General features: G+C 47.8%; 1 protein-coding gene across 5 annotated transcripts in view; it reads left to right on the plus strand.

Annotated features, from left to right (window-relative positions):
- SGSM1 (small G protein signaling modulator 1) overlaps positions 1-15,787 on the plus strand; it is an 86,111-nt gene extending 70,324 nt beyond the window's left edge. For all 5 annotated transcript variants that reach the window (XM_025858106.2, XM_025858109.2, XM_025858107.2 and 2 more), the window contains 6 exons: positions 1,310-1,434; positions 3,393-3,475; positions 8,207-8,316; positions 10,392-10,488; positions 11,556-11,723; positions 13,574-15,787. In XM_025858106.2, coding sequence (XP_025713891.1) covers positions 1,310-1,434; positions 3,393-3,475; positions 8,207-8,316; positions 10,392-10,488; positions 11,556-11,723; positions 13,574-13,662 — 672 coding nt within the window. In that variant the 3' untranslated portion in view covers positions 13,663-15,787. The remainder of the gene's footprint in view (positions 1-1,309; positions 1,435-3,392; positions 3,476-8,206; positions 8,317-10,391; positions 10,489-11,555; positions 11,724-13,573) is intronic.
- Positions 15,788-18,119: the final 2,332 nt, after the last annotated feature.

An 18,119-nucleotide genomic window follows, 5' to 3' on the forward strand; every position in this document is an offset into this window, starting at 1 on the left:
ATGTATACACCATGTAGGAAGCTGTATTTATTTTTTCTTTCCTATCAAAAAAATTCCGTTTTCCCTGGCTGCGTTTTCATTTCCTTGTCTCTGTTTTCCTTTCCTACGTTTGCCACATATGCACCAGCAGTTCAGCCCCCAACCTCCAAACTCTGCCAATTTTCTAAATCTCTCCTGGAACATTCAGACACATCGGCTTTTCTATTCACTTTTATGTCTCAAGAAGTCTCTCCAGTGGCTTTTCCCCGTCCACTGCTCCCGAGAGATAGCTGTCATCTTAGATTTTTCTTCACCTTCATGTAGAAGTTACTCTTGCTTTTGGATTATCCACCTGCATACGTTGCAAACCTGATTCAAAGCTGTTAATTATCCAGGGAGATATATTTTACACTTCATTTGGCACCTCTATTCAAGACAGGCATTTGTCCTTGAGACCCCAAATGTTAGTTTTTCTTCCGGGCTTCTCTTACCAGGGATGGGGCTCTTTGGGGGTCCCACCTTAATGTAGGAAAGTCTCTTAATATATTGATTCCTGACCTTAGGGGAGAAGGACCCCAAAACCATTCAATCCAAGCTTACATTTTGCCAATTTGGCAGCTTCCTTCAAGGCAAAAGCCAGATTTGGTATTTTCTTGCCTTTTTGGGTTAAATTTTGGCCTTGAAATATTCCATACTTTTTTTTTTTAAGATTTTATTTATTTTTATTTGAGAGAGAGAGAATGAGAGATAGCACGAGACGGAAGAGGGTCGGAGGGAGAAACAGACTCCCTGCCGAGCAGGGAGCCCGATGCGGGACTCGATCCCGGGACTCCAGGATCATGACCTGAGCCGAAGGCAGTCGCTTAACCAACTGAGCCACCCAGGCACCCTATTCCATACTTTTCTTGCCATATCATTGCACCTTTTCATCAGGTGGGGTCAAGGCAGCAAGTCCAGCTTATGGCCAGAACTGGACTCCCGCTCGCTTCCTCCGTTCTTCCTGTCCGGTGTTCCGGGGGTGGGGGTGCACCTCCAGCTAGTTATAACCCTCCTGCACTCAACGGGGATAGTTAGTCTGTGCACCTTAGAGAATTGTCTTGTTTCATAGAAGGGAGAAAAACAAAAAGAACTTTCGTCATACCAAGTAAAAAGAGGCTTTCCGGGGCAACAACAGAAAGGAGACCAAACACCCACGCGGTCCAGGGAGAGGATGTGCATTTCAGTGGCACCTGGAGCCGATGAGGGGGGAGGAGGGAGAACCTGTGGAATCTGACGTCTGGGAGGAGTGGGGGTGTAACTGTTCTTTCCTTCCCCTCCGCGGGCCCTGCAGCCAGAGCTCCTGGACCTGTACACGGTGAACCTGCACCGCATCGAGAAGGATGTGCAGAGGTGTGACCGCAACTATTGGTACTTCACGCCCGCCAACCTGGAGAAGCTGCGCAACATCATGTGCAGGTGGTTGGGGGTGGGGGGCGGGGGTCTGCAGGGGTGCAGAAGAGGGTAGCAGAGACAGGGGCCCCAGGGAGCCCAGCTGGACAGCCACCTCTGCTCCTGGCACCTTGCCCACCTGGCGTTTATGCCAGCCCACACTGACAAGATAACAATCAGAGCAATGATAATAGCAGGGAGCATTTATTAAGCCCTTACTGTATACCAGGTTCTCTCCTGAGCCCTTTACTAAAAGCTGTTTCGCCTCGTCCTCACAGCAAGCCTGGGGGGTGTTACCTCCCACCCCCCTGCCCCACCCATCCCCCATCTACAGGGGAGGAAACAGAGGTTGAGGGCCACCACATTGCTGGAGTCCCCCAGCGGGGCAGTTGGCTGAATGGGAGCTCATACTCCCATCTCTCAGGTTCTAGAATCTTGTGCTTTATTTCCTTAAGCCAAGCTTCTTATTACTTTTCACTACATACTGAATATTTTATTTCTCAAAATATGAAAGCAACTCAGGCTTATTAAAAACCTCAATCAACCAGCGAAACCAGAAGTTCATAAGGTCCAAAGAGAAACTGCTTCCCTTTCCAGTCATAACGCCCCTCCCCTAGAAGAAACTCCTGCTAACAATTGAGCGAACATCTTCCCAAGCCATATATGTATTATATGCGTAAAAAACCACAACAGATTGTATATATTGTATAATATCACATGCGTGCATATGTGTTTTAATGGTTTTTTTTTTTTTGTATTTTACCTATATGGGATTAATACTGTGTTTTCTACAACTTGCTTTATGCACTTAATAATGCATCCTGGACATCTCTCCATTCTACTCTAACTCAGGGGTTCACAAACGATTAGTATAGCCCATAGGCCAAATGCAGCCCACCACTCGTTTTTGCAAATAAAGTTTTCTTAGAACTTAGCCATGCCCATTTGTTTGCATAGTATCTATGATTGCTGCTGCAGAGTTGAGTAGTTAAGACAGAGAATGTACGGTGTGCAAAGCTGAAAATAATTATTATCTCTCAGGAAAGGTTTGCCAACCCCTGCTCTAACTCATTTTTATTAATAAGTACTATCTCTTAACTATTCTATTTTACAATCTCCTAAGCAATCATTGCCTCTCAAAATTGAGTTGAGGGGATACAAATATAATGAACTTTAATATAGTATATTACATTAAAATGAAAAGGTGCTGGGGAAGAAGGAAGGATAGACCAACTTTTTCTGGGTTATGGCTTTGGGAGAAATCGTGGAAGGCCTCACAGAGGAGGTGACATTCAAGATGGCCTTTGGTAAATTAGGAGAGACTCAAGAAACCACTTGGCATACACATACCCTGCAGTGAGGCCACCTGGGTTCAAATCTTGCCTCTGCCATTTATTATTAGGTGAATGACTCTATGCATGTCACTTATGTCTCTGGGCCTCAGTCTCCTCATCTGTAAAATGGGATATGATAATACCTTTCTCGTGATTGTTTTGAGAATTTCATGGTGCTATACATGTTTATTGCCTGAGTATACGGTAAACCCTCAGTAAATATTCGTTCTTATTATTAAGGGGCAGGTGGGAACTCCAGGCACAGAACTGGTAGGGCAAAGCCCAGGGGCGTGAATATGTGCCAGAGAGGAAGAAGTACCAGGAGGTTGGGGGGGGGCCGTGAAGATGGATGGGGAGGAGACACTGAATGCCTTGTACCCCCAGTGAAGGAGTTTGCACATTGTCATGTCATGCAGTGGGGAGCCTGTGAGTATGTGGTGCTCTTGAGTTGGGCTTTAGGAAGGCCATTGTGGTGGCTGAGAATAGGATATTTGAAGAGTGTCAGCCCGGGGTAGGGGATGCAGGTGGGAGCTGAAGGAATGAGTGGTCCAGGTGAGGGATGGGGGACCGCGCCAAGGAGGAGGGAGAGGATGAATGGATTGGAGAGACAGGTCATGAGCGCCATCCATGGGCCCCTTGTCTCTCTTGCAGCTACATCTGGCAGCACATTGAGATTGGCTATGTCCAGGGCATGTGTGACCTCCTGGCTCCATTGCTGGTCATTCTGGATGATGGTGAGTATGTCCTCCCCACTCCTACCGCCCCTCCCCCCCAAATACTGGAGCTAATAAAGTCCAGCAGGGTTGCGAGACACAAGTTGTATATACAAAAGTCAGTTGTACTTGCCTACACTTGCACTGAACAATCCAAAAGTGAAATTAGGAAGGCGGTTCCATTTGTAATAGCATCTAAAACAAGACATTTATGAATAAATTTAACAGAAGAATTGAAAGATTTGCAGGTTCAATTACAGACCGCTGTGATACAGTGGATATTGCAATAAAGGAGTCAGATGAATTTTTTGATTGCCCAGTGCATATACAAGTTATGCTTACACTACACTGTAGTCTATTAAGTGTGCAATATAGCATTGTCTAGAAAAATAATGTACCTACCTTAATTTTAAAAATACTTTATTGCTAAAAAAAAAATACCATCATCTGAGTTGGGTGAGTCATAATCACTGATTACAGATCACCGTAACAAATATAATAATAAGGAAAATGTTTGAAACATTGCAAGAATTACCAAAATGTGACACAGAGACATGAAGTGAGCAAATGCTGTTGGAAGAACGATGCCGATAGACAGACTTGCTTGATGCAGGATTGTCACAAACCTTCAATTTATTTAAAAAAAAAAGTATCAGAAAAGTACAATAAAACAAGGTATGCCTGTATACCAAAACTGTAAAACAGTGTTAACAAAATTTAGGATCTAGGGACGCCTGGGTGGCTCAGTCAGTTAAGCGCCTGCTTTCGTCTCAGGTCATGATCCCAGGGTCCTGGGGTTGAGGCTGGTGGGCTCCCTGCTCGGCGGGGAGCCTGCTTCTCCCTCTCCCTCTACCCCTCCCCCCTGCTCACGTATTCTCTCTCTCTCAAATAAATAAAATCTTTAAAAAATTTAAAGATCTAAATAAATGGAAAGACACCTCATGTTTATGGATCAGAAGACTTAGTAGTGTTAAGATGGCCATTCTCTCCAAATTGATTCAGTGTGATCCCTATCAATATCCCAGCTGCACTTTTTGTAAAATGGGCAAGCTGACCCTAAAACTCATCTGAGATGCAAGGGACCAAGAATAACAAAATCAATTTTGAAAAAGCAGATGTTAGAGGACCCACAGTTCCCAATTTCAAAACCTACTACATTACAGTAATCAAGAGAGTGTGGTACTTCCACAAGGATAGACATGTAGATCAGTACAATAAAATTGGAAGTCTAGAAATAGGGACGCCTGGGTGGCTCAGTCAGTTAAGCATATGCCTTTGGCTCAAGTCATGATCCCAGGGTCCTGGGATCGAGTCCGGCTTCTGGCTCCTTGCCCAGCAGGGGAGCCTGCTTCTGCTTCTCCTTCTGCCTCTGCCCCTCCCCCTGCTTGTGCTTGCTCTCTCTTTCTCTGACAAATAAATTCTTTAAAAAAAAAAAAAAAGGAATTCCAGAAATAAGTGTTTCTGGTAGTTTTACATCACTTGATTTTGACAAGGGTGCCAAGATATTTCAGCCCTGCAAGGAAAGAAGGGTCTTTTCAACGTAAGATGCTGAAACAACCAAGTGTCCACATGCTCAAGATTGAAGTCAAACTCCTGCTTCATACTATATGCAAAACTACTAACTCAAAATGGATCATAGACCTTAAATATAAGAGTTAAAACAGTAAAATTAGTAGAAGAAAACATAGGCATACATCTTGGTCACCTTGGGTTTATGACTTTGGGTGTTAAGCAGTGGTCTCTTAGATATGGCACCAAAAGAATAAAGGGACAAAATTAAAAATAAATTGGACCTAACAAAATTAAAAACTATTGTGCTTCAAAGAACACCATCAAGAAAATGAAGAGAGCCCAAAGAACGGAAGAACATGCTTGCAAATCACATGTATAATATAAGGGACTTATATCCAAAATATGTAAAGAGCTCTTACCATTCAGCAAGAAAAAGGTAAATGACCCAATTAAAAATGGACAAAAGGTTTGGATAGAATTTCTCAACAGAATAGAAGACATACAAGTGGCCAGTAAACATATTAAAAGATGCTCAACATCTTTGTGTCACTAGGGACATGCAAATGAAAACCACAAAGAGATACCACTGCACACCCACTAAGATGGCTAGAATCAAAACCATGGAAACTATCAACAAGTGTTAGTGATAATATGGAGACATTGGCGCCTTTGTACTTTGCTAGTGGGATTGTAAAATGTCTAATGTTTTGGAAAGCAGTCTGGCAGTTCCTCATAATGTTAAACATAGAGTTACTGTAAGACCCAGCAATTCCACTTCTAGGTATACCCCAAGAGAAATGAAAACATATGTTCACACAAACACTCTGTGCGGGAATGTGCACACAGCAGCATTATTCACAATAGCCAAAAAAGTGGAAACAACCCAAATGTTTATCAGGGATGCATGCATAAAATGTAGTGTAGCCCTATAATGGAATACTATTTGGTGAAAAAATAACTACTTGACACATGCTACAATGTGGATGAACCTTGAACAGTCTATGCTAAGTGAAAGAAGCCAGACATAAAAGGCCACATAGTGCATGATTCCATTTATTAGAAATGTCTAGCAGAGGCAAAGCTATAGGGACTGAAAACAAAGGGCTGACGGGCTGGTGGAAGAGGGAAATGGGCCATGACTGCTGATGTGTGGGGTTGTCTTTGGAGGTGCTGAAAATGTTCTGACCTTCGAGAGGATGGTTGCACAATTCTGTGAATTTTACTAAAAACCCGAGCCTTACATTTAAAACGGTGAATTTTATGCTGTGTGAATCTCAATAAGGCTGTTAAAAAACAGGGAGCATAACGCTCTCCTCCTTAGACACGGGCTGTGCATCGTGACTTCCTTCCCAGAAGTTCAGTATAGAAGGGGGTGCGGGCAGGAGGGAAACTCTGGTAGAGAGACCATGACAAACACTGCGACAGCCAGGTGACCGAAATCAACATTACCGGTCATAATCGTGGGTAGCAGGTGCTGGCGACATGATGTGATTAAAATGGCACGTTACCCTTGTGTTCCTTCTCCCAATAACCCCAAATCCCAGTCTTTATCGTGAGAAAAACATCACAAATTCCAATAGAGAAGGCTCACCTAGAATACGTGACAACTGCTCTCACAACTTCCAAGGTCATGACAAACAGGGAAAGCCTGAGAAACTGTCCTGGAGAGAGAGGAGAGGAGAGAGGGAAGACCTGTACGTAATGTGTTATCCCCGGTGGGTTCTTGAACAGAAAATAAACAAAACTATGGAGTTTAGTTAATAATGTGTCATCAGTGGTCGTTAATTGTAACAAATGGGCCATGCTAAGATGTTCCTCATAAGGGAAACTGAGTGTGGGGGTATATGGAAATTGTCTCTGCTCTCTTCTCAATTTTTCTATAAATCTAAAGTGTTCTAAAAAAATAAAGTCTTTGGGCGCCTGGGTGGCTCAGTTGGTTAAGCGACTGCCTTCGGCTCAGGTCATGATCCTGGAGTCCCGGGATCGAGTCCCACATCGGGCTCCCTGCTCAGCGGGGAGTCTGCTTCTCCCTCTGACCCTCCCCCCTCTCATGTGCTCTCTCTCTCTCTCATTCTCTCTCTCAAGTAAATAAATAAAATCTTAAAAAAAAATAAATAAATAAATAAAAAAATAAATAAAAAAATAAAGTCTTTTTGCTTTTTTTTAATTTTATTTCTTTATTTGTCAGAGAGGGAGCGTGCGCAAGCTCAAGCAGGGGGAGTGGCAGGCAGAGGGAGAAGCAGGCTTCCCTTTGAGCAGGGAGCCCGATGCGGGGCTCCATCCCAGGACCCTGGGATCATGACCTGAGCTGAAAGCAGACTTGTAACTGACTGAGCCACCCAGGCGTCCCAAAAATAAAGTCTTTTTAAAAATGAAGATCTTACTATGCCTTGGGAAACCTTCCAGTCTTGTGTAACTTTCTCCCAAGTTCCCAGGTGTTAAGAGGAAAAAAAAAAGGTACCATTTTCAAACAAAGTTCTCTAAACGCTGGCTAAAACAGTATGAAACAGGTTTCTTTATTGCGGGACTTCTCAGAGCCTTTACTTTCTCAATTATATGTAGTTCCTCTCTAGCATTTCTCAAAGTTATTGGACCCTTTCTCTGCATAATGCCTGTTAGAACCTTTCCAGTATTGACAATCGCCATTTTAATTCAGCAGTTCCCAGACTTGAGAAATCCATGAACTGGTAGAATTTTGAAAAAAGAAAAAAAAAGTTTGGGACCAACAAAACATCAACAAATTTTTATTAGAGCAAACAGGGATCTTTTAGAAAGAGTATGCGGGAGCACCTCATTGACTCAGTTAGGCATCCAACTCTGGGTTTCGGCTCCAGTCATGATCTCAGGGTTGTGAAATCAAGCCCCTCGTCGGGCTCCATGCTCAGCGGGGAGTCTGCTTGAGATTCCCTTCCTCTCTCTCTCTTCCTCTGCCCCTCCCATAGGCACATGCCCTCTCTCTAAAACAAATAAATCTTTTTTAAAAAAGTAAATAAAAAGAGGATCTTGTGTCATCATCATTTCCTAAAAGAAAGGCTATTTCGACCCCTCGAAGGTGGAAAGCATATGGTTAAGACTGCAGAGCATTCCCTGACGTGGGATCCACGGACTCTCCCTTGTCTGTGTGTGTCTCCTCTGACTGTGGGCCTCACGAACCAGCTCGGGGCCTTCGACCTTGGGATCACCATGGGAGCTCGGGTTCCCCGGGCAGTGGCAGCTGTTTCTCCTGTGCTCTTTCCCCAGAGGCCCTCGCCTTCAGCTGCTTCACAGAGCTCATGAAGAGGATGAACCAGAACTTCCCCCACGGAGGCGCCATGGACACGCACTTTGCCAACATGAGGTCGCTGATCCAGGTAGGACCGGTCTTACTCGATAATGTAACTTCTTCCACCTCAGCCCAATGGTCCTCAGGTCAACAGACTAGCCATGCTTAGTCTAACTCAGTTCAGTTCATTCCAACTCCGTTAGCTCAAATCAATGCCACTGGATTCATTCTCACTGAGCATTTAATCAGTCCAGGCCCCCTGGCTACGTAATGAACAAGACATGGCTACATAATGAACAAGCCCTTAAAGAGGTGTTTGCTTGTCAGGGAAATACAAATCAAAACCACACTGAGATACCACTTTACAACGGTCAGAATGGCTAAAATTAACAAGTCAGGAAACGACACGTGTTGGCGAGAATGCGGAGAAAGTGGAACCTTCCTACACTGCTGGTGGGAAGGCAAGCTGATGCAGCCACTCTGGAAAACAGTTGAAAACAGAGCTACCCTACGACCCAGCAATTGCCCTACTGGGTATTTACCCCAAAGATACAAATGTAGTGATCCGAAGGAGCACCTGCACCCCAATGTTCATAGCAGCAACATCCACAAATAGCCAAACTGTGAAAAGAGCCTAGATGTCCGTCGACAGATGAGTGGATAAAGAAGATGTGGTATATATACAATGGAATATTATGCAGCCATCAGAAAGACAAAATCTTGCCTTTTGCAATGACGTGGGTGGAACTAGAGGGTATTATGCTGAGTGAAATAAGTCAATTAGAGAAAGAATTATCATGATTTCACTCATATTTGGGGTGTAAGAAACAAAACAGAGGATCATAGGGGAAGGGAGAGAAAAATAAAACAAGGTGAAGACAAACCATAAGAGATTTTTAATCATAGGACACAAACTGAGGGTTGCTGGAGGGGGGAGGGGTGGAGGGATGGGGTAACTGGGTGATGGGCATGAAGGAGGGCATTTGATGGAATGAACACTGGGTGTTGTATAAGATTGATGAATCACTTACATCTACCTCTGAAACTAATAATACACTATATGATAATTAATCGAATTTAAATTAAAAAAAGATGTTTGCTTGTATTGGTCCTTTTCCTCAAAGTAACATCTGGGTATATTTCTCTCTCTCTGTCTCTCTCTCTGTCTCTCTCTCTCTCTCTCTCTCTCTCTCTCTCTCTCACACACACACACACACACACACACACACACACACACACACACAGCTTTATTGAGATATAATTCACATACCATGCAATTTACCCTTTTTAAATATACAGTCCTGTGGTTTCTAGCATAATCACAGTGGTGAAACCATCACTAATTTCAGAACATTTTCAGCATCCCAAAAAGAAACCCTAGTAACCATGGTAACATCAGTTCCTCTCCCCAGCTCCTGGTAACCACTAATCTACTTTCTGTCTCCATAGATTGACCGATTCCGGACATTTCACAGAAATGCAGTAACATGACATGTGGCCTTTTGTGTCTGGCTTCTTTCACTCAGCAACATGTTTTCAAGGTGCATCTGTGTGGTAGCAGGTGTCAGGAGGCCATGACTTTTTATTGCCAAATGATTCTCCACTGGCGGGCTCTGCCGTGTTTTATGTATCAGGCCATTCACTGACGGACACTTGGGCTGTTTCTACGCTTCGGCTCTTGGGAATTGTGCCGCTATGAACATTCGTGTACAGGTCTCTGTGTGGCCGTCTCTTTGCATTTCTCTCGACGATGTCCTTAGGGCTGACATTTCACCTGCCTCAGGCTACATTCCCTCCAGCCGCATATCAGGGCTCCAGTTTCTCTCCATTGTCACTAATGCTTCATTGTCTGTCATTTTGATTCTGGATTCATGTCCTAGAGGGTGTGAAGTGGTACCTCGTTACTGTTTTGATTTGCGTTTTCCTGACCAATTATGCTGAGCATCTCTCCCGTGCTTTATGGTTATTTGCGTATCTTTGGAGAAACAACTGGGTTGACCTGAGCTGGGTCGATTTTCACTTCAAATCTTTTGCCCGTTGCCTAACTCCACTTGGTCATGGGGCTGTGTGGCATCCGGTAAGAGGGTCAGCCTCTATTCAGCGGACTCCTCTGGGCCAGCCTCTTGCCGGGAGGCTGATGCCAATCTTTTCTCCCGTGGGCAGATTCTGGACTCAGAGCTCTTTGAGCTGATGCATCAGAACGGGGACTATACTCACTTCTACTTCTGCTACCGCTGGTTCCTACTGGATTTCAAGCGAGGTAATGACTTCAGACCAGGGCGTGGTTCCCAGACTCTTTGCAGCAGAACCTCAGGGGGAAGAAAGGAACCATGGAGGTGAGGCTGGGGATGTTGGAGCAAAGCCAGAGGAAGTGAGGAACACCTGTTTATCGAGTTCTGACTATTGGCTCACCTGCCCTATTTTGCAATGACAGTTTGTTGTTACAGTCCCCATTTTACGGATGAGGAAACAAAGGCTAAGAATTCAATTCAGAGGTCAGACCAGTGGAGCCAGAATCTTAGGCCACCTCTGTCCACCTCCTAAGCCCAGGTAGTGCCCTTCCATTCTGTTATGCTGCTTATCAGAGGCAAGGCACCCCTTGTCCCGTGTGGCATGTGGCCCATGTGACTTAGAAATGGGGTATAGCACAGCACCCTGGTATTCTGCAAGGTGGGGGTGACGCTGATAAGAGTATCTACCCTGCAGGGAGGTGTTTATTGTGTGCCAGGCAGCGTGCTGAGCCATTTCTATGTATTTTCTCTTCAAGCCTCACCCCACTTACAGAGGAGGAGAGGGAGAGGATGATGGAGGGGAGGTCACCTTGCCAGGGGTGGGGCTGGATTCAGACTGAGCTTATTGGACACAGGAAGCCTTGCTCTCCACCATCGCTTGCTCTCGTTTCTTGACCAGCCCCAGAGGCAGCAGCGAGCTCTGCCTGTGTGCAGAAGCAAGGCGGTACCCCCATGGGTGCTAAAGGAGCTGAAAGGTGCAGGGAGAAAGGGGGACACTGGTCAAGGGACAGACAGCAGGGACAGGTCCGTGTAAATGAAACCCGGCCAGGCTCAGTTCCTTCCCTTACAGAAGCTGGAAACTCACAATCCCCTAGTCCGCGCAGCCTTTTCTCCCAATAGGGAAACTGAGGCTTCTGATGGTTACGTGGCAGAGTGCAGGTCTCCTGTCTCCTGTCTCCTGACCTGAGCTCTATCGGCTGCACGAGGACAGAAGCGTAGGGCACAGCTGGCCTGGGATTTTCCCAGAGGGAGGGCGGCAGCGGGAGGTCCGTGGCTGACCCTCTCCCCACGCGTGTGCGTGCCGGTGCCTTGGCAGAACTCGTCTACGATGACGTCTTCTCTGTCTGGGAGACCATCTGGGCAGCCAAACATGTCTCGTCCGCCCACTACGTCCTCTTCATCGCGCTGGCTCTGGTGGAGGTCTACCGTGACATCATCTTGGAGAACAATATGGACTTTACGGACATCATCAAATTCTTTAACGGTACCCATGGGACCGGGCTGTCCTCTGAGGGGTGCGGGCTTCTGACGGGCCCCTTCCTGGGGCCTTGGAGGGTGGGAGATGTGCTCAGATTGACACGCGGTGAAGGGGATGGGGGGTGGTTTCCATCCGCTTCTTGGGTCTATTTCCAAACGGATGAGTTGACATCTTGTAACGCGGAGAATGCATTTTTCTCAGGAATCTAGCAGAAGGAGCATGGGTGTTGAAATCAGGCTCGGGGGCAAACCCTGGCTCTGCCACTAAGCATCTGTGCCCGTGGATAAGTCACTTCCCCTCTTTCTAAACGTCTCTTCCTCATCTGTAAAATGGGGTAAAAGTGTCTGCTTCAGAGGGCTGATGGGCACAAAAGCAGCCCCAGGAAGGCATTTGAAGTGACGTCAGAAAGGCACAGCCTTTAAAATGGGATTCCGATCCCAGCCACTTGGGAGCTGTGTGACCTTGGGCAAGTGACTTCCTTTCTCTGGGCTTCAGATTCTGTGGGGATAGAATGGTCCTAACCCCTCCCTCACAGAGATGTTGGGACGATTAAATGAGACAACATGGATAAAACCTATTATGCAATACCTTGCTCATCTGAGGAGCCCCATAACTGCAAGTTCTTGCTCCTATTATCACTATTTAAAAATTTTTAAAAACTGAAGATGATTTTGGAAAAAAAGCAAAAGAAGAAAGAAAAGCCACCTTTGACCCTACCCCAAGAACGCTTTTTTTTTTTTTTTAAGATTTTTATTTTAAAGTAATCTCTATACCCAACGTGGAGCTGGGACTCACAACCCCGAGATCAAGAGCCACACGCTCTGGGGCACTTGGGTGCCTCAGTTGGTGAAGCGTCTGCCTTTGGCTCAGGTCATGATCTCGGGGTGCTGGGATCGAGCCCTGCATCAGGATCCCTGCTCAGCGGAGAGCCTGCTTCTCCTTCTCCCTCTGCCCCTCTCCACCTCTTGTGCTCTTTCTTGCACTTGCTCTCTCTCAGATAAATAAAATAGTTAAAAAAATAAAATGAAATATAAAATAAAATAATAAAAATAAATAAAAAATAAAAAGAGTCACATGCTCTCCCGACTCAGCCAGCCAGGCACCCGAGAAACATTATTTTATTTTTATTTTTAAATCAAACACTTTATTTTGGAATAACTGCAGATTTAAAGAGAAGTTGCAAAGCTAGTGCAAAGAGTCCTTGATACCCTCCGCTCAGCTGCCCTTGATGTCTCTACATTACCTGATCTGGAACATTTTCACGACTAAGAAGTTAACATTGGTACATTACTGTTAATTAACCTATAGTCTTTATTTGATTTTGATTGATTGCCTGGTATTTTTTTTTAAGATTCTTATTATTGGAGAGAGAGGCAGAGAGCATGAGGAAGGGGAGAGGCAGAGGGAGAAGGACAAGCAGGCTCCCCGCTGAGCAAGGAGCCCGATGTGGGACTGGATCCAAGGACCCTGGGATCCTTACCCGAGCTGAAGGCAGACACTTAACCGACTGAGCCACCCAGGCGCCCCCAGCATTGCTTTCTTGAAAGGTCCCCAGTCGTGGTGTTTATACAAGGTGGGTGGGAAGACCTAACTTTCTTCAAGCACGCACTGGGAACCCACATCCTCTAGTTTGATTTCACAGTAGCCTCATAAGGCAGAACCTGTGGTAACCCCCATTTTACAGAGGCAGAAACCAGGGTCCAAAGGGGCAGGCCTTCCCCAAGGTCTCTGCTTGGGGATGATGCCAGATGATGATGATGGGGATGCCCCAGGGACCCCTCCACTAGAAGGTGCAAGGGGGGCCCCAGGGTGGACAGAGAAGGAGGCTCATGAGCTCTTGCCTTCCGCTCTTTCAGAAATGGCCGAGCGGCACAACACCAAACACGTCCTGAAGCTGGCCCGGGACCTCGTCTACAAGGTGCAGACTCTGATCGAGAACAAGTGAGGGCCTGCTCTCCCTGGGCCGTGTCTGCCGAGCTGCCCGCCCGCTTTTCCTCCTGGCCGCCCCGGGCGCGAGGTCCCCGTGTCTGTTCATGAGCATGGACTTCTGTGCAAAGAAAAACTACCCCAACTTTGGCCACCCAGGCAGGTGGGGTCGAGGGGTTGCCCCTTCAGTTCAGCCTTACGTTTTTCCGTTTGACCAAAGATTGTCCGAGTCTGGGCTTCCTCCCTTGTGGGAGTTGGGGTGCATCAGCAGACGGAGGGAGCATTTTCGTGGGTGGCCTCCAGAACAGGCGCATCTCTCTTACTCTGTCCCGGTCCCTCCAAGCTGCTCTGTCAGATGAGACTTGGGGAGGGAGTTTTGGGGGGAATTGGTGTAGGAGAGGTCTGTGGGGCTACCTCTGTGCTCCGAAAGGGGCCTTTGGAGGTGTTCCAGAACATGGCTGGAAGGTTGGCTTGGAGCAGTTTCTGCACCTCCGCACTGTGGTCGTTGGGGCTAGGTAGTAGTTCTTTTCGGAGAGGGGCCGTGTATTGTAGGGTGTTGAGCAGCATCCCTGGCCTCTACCTGCTAGATGCCAGTAGGGCCCCCTCCCCAACCCAGTTGTGACAACCAAGACGTTCCCAGATATTGCCAAATGTCCCCATTTGAGAACCACTGACATCGAGGAGGGGATACCGATGTATCTCCCTCCTCGCCTTTTCTTTACGGGGCCTGTGTCCTGAGGCCCCTTCCTGTTCAGAAAAGGCACACGGGAGTGCACATCCCTTTCAGGGGCTGGATGCCGTTTGTTGTATTCTCTCATTTTTTTTCTCCTGACCCCAGGAGAGACTAATTTTCTTCTTTTCAAGAAAGGCCTCTCCCTGGAAGGGTGATGGAGCATGAGAAATGTCTGTAGGTGTGAGACAGCCTGAGGCTACTTGGGGTCCCCCCCCCCGGGCCCCCCCCCTCCCCCCCCCCACAGGGCAGAGTACATGTCCCTTTATTCCCTTCCTGGGGAAGACCTCACCTCTCCTTCTGCACGTGGGGTCTGGTGGTCCAGAAGTTTGGAAGGTATGTGTTGGCGAAAGCCTCTTCTAGAGAAGTCAGGGAGGCTGGCTTTTCTCTAGGTGCCTTGGCTCGCTCAGGACAAAGGAGGAAAAGGAAGGCAGAGGTCGGCCAGCGGAGACTGAGGTCAGCCAGGGTAAGCCTGGGGCATGTGTTTCCCTTGGAAAACATGCCGCTGACCTGGCGCCAGGGTCATGGCTAAGTCTGGGAATGGTCCCCTCCGTGTCTTCACACAGAGGGTTGCCAATCACAGACAGACCCTGATCTAGCTGGTTCGCCCTGCCTACCTGTCCTTCTGCTCGAGCGGTCCTGCCAACCCTCTTCTGAGAATGCACGGGACGTGGGAGAAATAGCGTCCGTTTGGAAGGCTCCTCCCCGGAATGGCAGGGAGGATTTTGGAGAGGGGAGGAGACTCAAAGCACATGGAAGCTTTCAGAGAGAGAGTACATTAGTCCTCTGTCCTGAGCAAACCAGGAGGGGGAGGAATCGCTGCCCTGCGTGCTTGTGAAGGCTAATCCCTTGGCCCCAGTGCCTTCAGCTGCATCCACCCGCTGCAGTCCCTGATGCGGGGGCCCCTTGAGCAGGACGGACGAGACCTAAATGACCCTTGCCTCCGAAGAGTATGCTCCACGACAATTGCATCTCCCTGCTCTGGTCCCCTGCCTTCCCAAGACGGGGGGCTGGGGGCAGGAAATGTGCAAAAGCCCCCTCCGGATCAAAGGCTATCCAGTCACTCAGCTGTTCGTTACAGAGGACATTGTTTGAGCAAGACCCAGGTCCTAGACCTTCCGATTCTTATTTATTTTCTCGCCAGACCAGTCACAGAGTATAGCACACAGTCCCTTCTCCGCTTTCTCTCTCGTGGTGTTCCAGAGAAGTGTCCGTGGTTGTGATTTGGAACAACTCCTATTTATTCGGCTTTACTGTGCTTTTTTCGGTCTCTGTACATTGTGTGCGTCCTTGTGTCCTGGAAATTGAGTGTGTGGGAAGTCGTTCTGTCTATGGAGTGCCCTCCTCTTTTTCTTGTAACTGTTTCCTGAAGAGTTGTGTCTATATAGAGAGAAAATACATATAAACAGAGAAATGTGTGGATATGGGTTATTTTTTCATTTCTGAGCTGCAGGAATTTTTTTTAACACGAAGGAGAGAGATATTCGCTGTGGAAGACTGTGTCCTCCCAACCCCACCCCAGTGACCCAGACCCAGACGGAGACCGAGTCTCATGGTAGCTGCCTGGTCTTTCCCCAGGAGGTTCAAGGCAGGCGAAACACTTCTCGCTCCCTTGTATCGGTTAGCTGTCAGCATGAGTAATGCTGCATAACAAAGCACCCCAAAGCTCAGTGGCCTTGCACTGCCATTTATTTAGCTTGCAGTTCTGTGGGTTGACCGCATGGGCTGAGAGGGTCTTCTGGTCTGAGGTGGACTTCTTCACGTGTCTGTGGTCCGCTGATGGCCACCAAGGCGACTCCGCTTCTGATGGTTGGCTGGCTGTCAGCCAGGAAACTGGGGGAAACTGGGCCACGTGTCTCTCATCCCCTGGCAGGCCAGCTCAGGCTTGTGTATGTGGCCATGGTGGCAGTCTTCAAGAGAGCAGGCAGAAGTGTGCAAGACCTTTTGAGACCTCAGCTTGGAATTGGCATGAAAGCATTTGTTCTACGTTCTGTGGCTCAGGGTAAGTCACGTGGCTGAGTGCAGATTCAAAGGTGGGGGATCCCCTAAGATCCAGTGCACAGGAGGGGTCCCCAGATGGTCAGCCATTTGACTCGGGGTCAATACCTCCTCGTTGGCACCTGCTGAGAGAGCTCGTCTCTCATGCCTGACGTTCCCTCCCATAGACGAGCAGCTTGACCCCCTTGACATCCACAGTCCCCCCTCGGGGCTACCATTTAGAACCTTAGCCATCAAGCAACGGGGACCTCTCATGGATGTCCACCCCTCGCAGCCTCTAAACATGGGCCAAGGGAAACAACTAACTTTCAGCTGCAGAAGCAAAACTTGATTCAGTCTAATGAGCACCCATCAAAACTGCAGGTTTTATATAGAAAAAGTTAGGTTTCCAAATAAGCCAGCAAAGTAGAGCCTGAGTTTGCAGCCTGGGGAAGCCTGGTCACCACGTTCTCAGAAGACTGCCAGCAGGGGTAAGTCTGAAGCCACACAGCAGTGGGCAGGTGGGGATTTGTCCTTTGCCAACGCAGATGGGGGCTTTCTTAGCGGGAAACCCTGCTCCATCCTGGGGGACGTTTCTGAGAGCAAAGACGAGTCCTGATGTTCTGAGCGGGCTTTAGAGCCCCTCGTCTCATTTCCCCAACTCCAGCCATCACTTGGTACATATGGCTGTCTTTCTGGAGCACCCCCACTATGGCTTGCAGCCCGCTGCCCGGCACCCCCAGGCCCAGGTGCACAAATGCCTGGTCACGGGCACACCGCCAACTTCACTTCCGGTCATTGGTGATGTATGTTACAGGAAAAGAAATCTTAAGAGAGTACTGCTGCTGTTGTCAAGACTGTCCTAAATGCGTGCATTTGAGCTTTGCGTAGATGTGAAAAGAACGAGTCTTGGATCACCGGGACCCGTTTTAACGACTCGGTGGCGGGATGGAGAAGTGCTCTCTGCTTCTCTGTTTGTGGACGCAGAGATGTGGCTGGACTCCGCCATCTTTTCCTCCTCCTAGCCCTCCTTGGTTCTTTCTCCTCTGTCCCCCGCCTCCTCCCCAGGGTTCCCTCTCTCCCCTTGTAGCCGAGAGCATGTTTCACGGTAGAAACCCCCGGTTTCTATCGGATGATGCTGTCTCTCACAACAAGCCCACAGTGGCCGGGCCCTTCCAGCTCCTCTGCTGCTCCTTATGCCGTACTTCAGCCACCATGCCCATTGGGTTTTCACCGAGAGCTTGCCCTTCGGCCTGTGGTGGGGGCCGTGAGGCAATTGAGAAGCATATCTCGTGTGCAAAGAGTTTGGGAGGCCCTCACCATCCCATTTCGGGATGCCTGGCAGGCATTCCTGCATCTGGTGCCCCCTTCCTTCTTCCCCCTGCTGTCCTTCCTTCCCAGGCCTGAGGTCCCAGGAGCCAGGGGAGGAGGGGGGTGCAGTCAAGGACGCTGGGAAGAGGCCCTTCCAATTTCTGATACTCTGAAGTCTGGGAGACAGCAGACTCATCCACCGCCAACTTTTCTCGCACATTCTGTAATAGCATTTCCAACCCAGGGCACCTGCAGTTGGCCTTTCTGATTCTGACCATGTCTGCACACCACCTGCACGATGGGAGCTCTACTAGTTTTCTTTAAACCAACTCACTTTTTAGACGTCTAACCACGGGAGGCCAGTATCATTTGCATATAAACAGAAGATAATTATAAAGTAAATGTGATTATTTTACCAAAATACTGCTTGCTGCCTAAAAAAAAAGGATTTGAGCGTG

This window comes from Callorhinus ursinus, unplaced genomic scaffold, assembly GCF_003265705.2.
Source record: "Callorhinus ursinus isolate GAN/ISIS: 27379988/994484 unplaced genomic scaffold, GSC_fseal_2.0 scaffold72, whole genome shotgun sequence".
Classification (NCBI taxonomy): domain Eukaryota; kingdom Metazoa; phylum Chordata; class Mammalia; order Carnivora; family Otariidae; genus Callorhinus; species Callorhinus ursinus.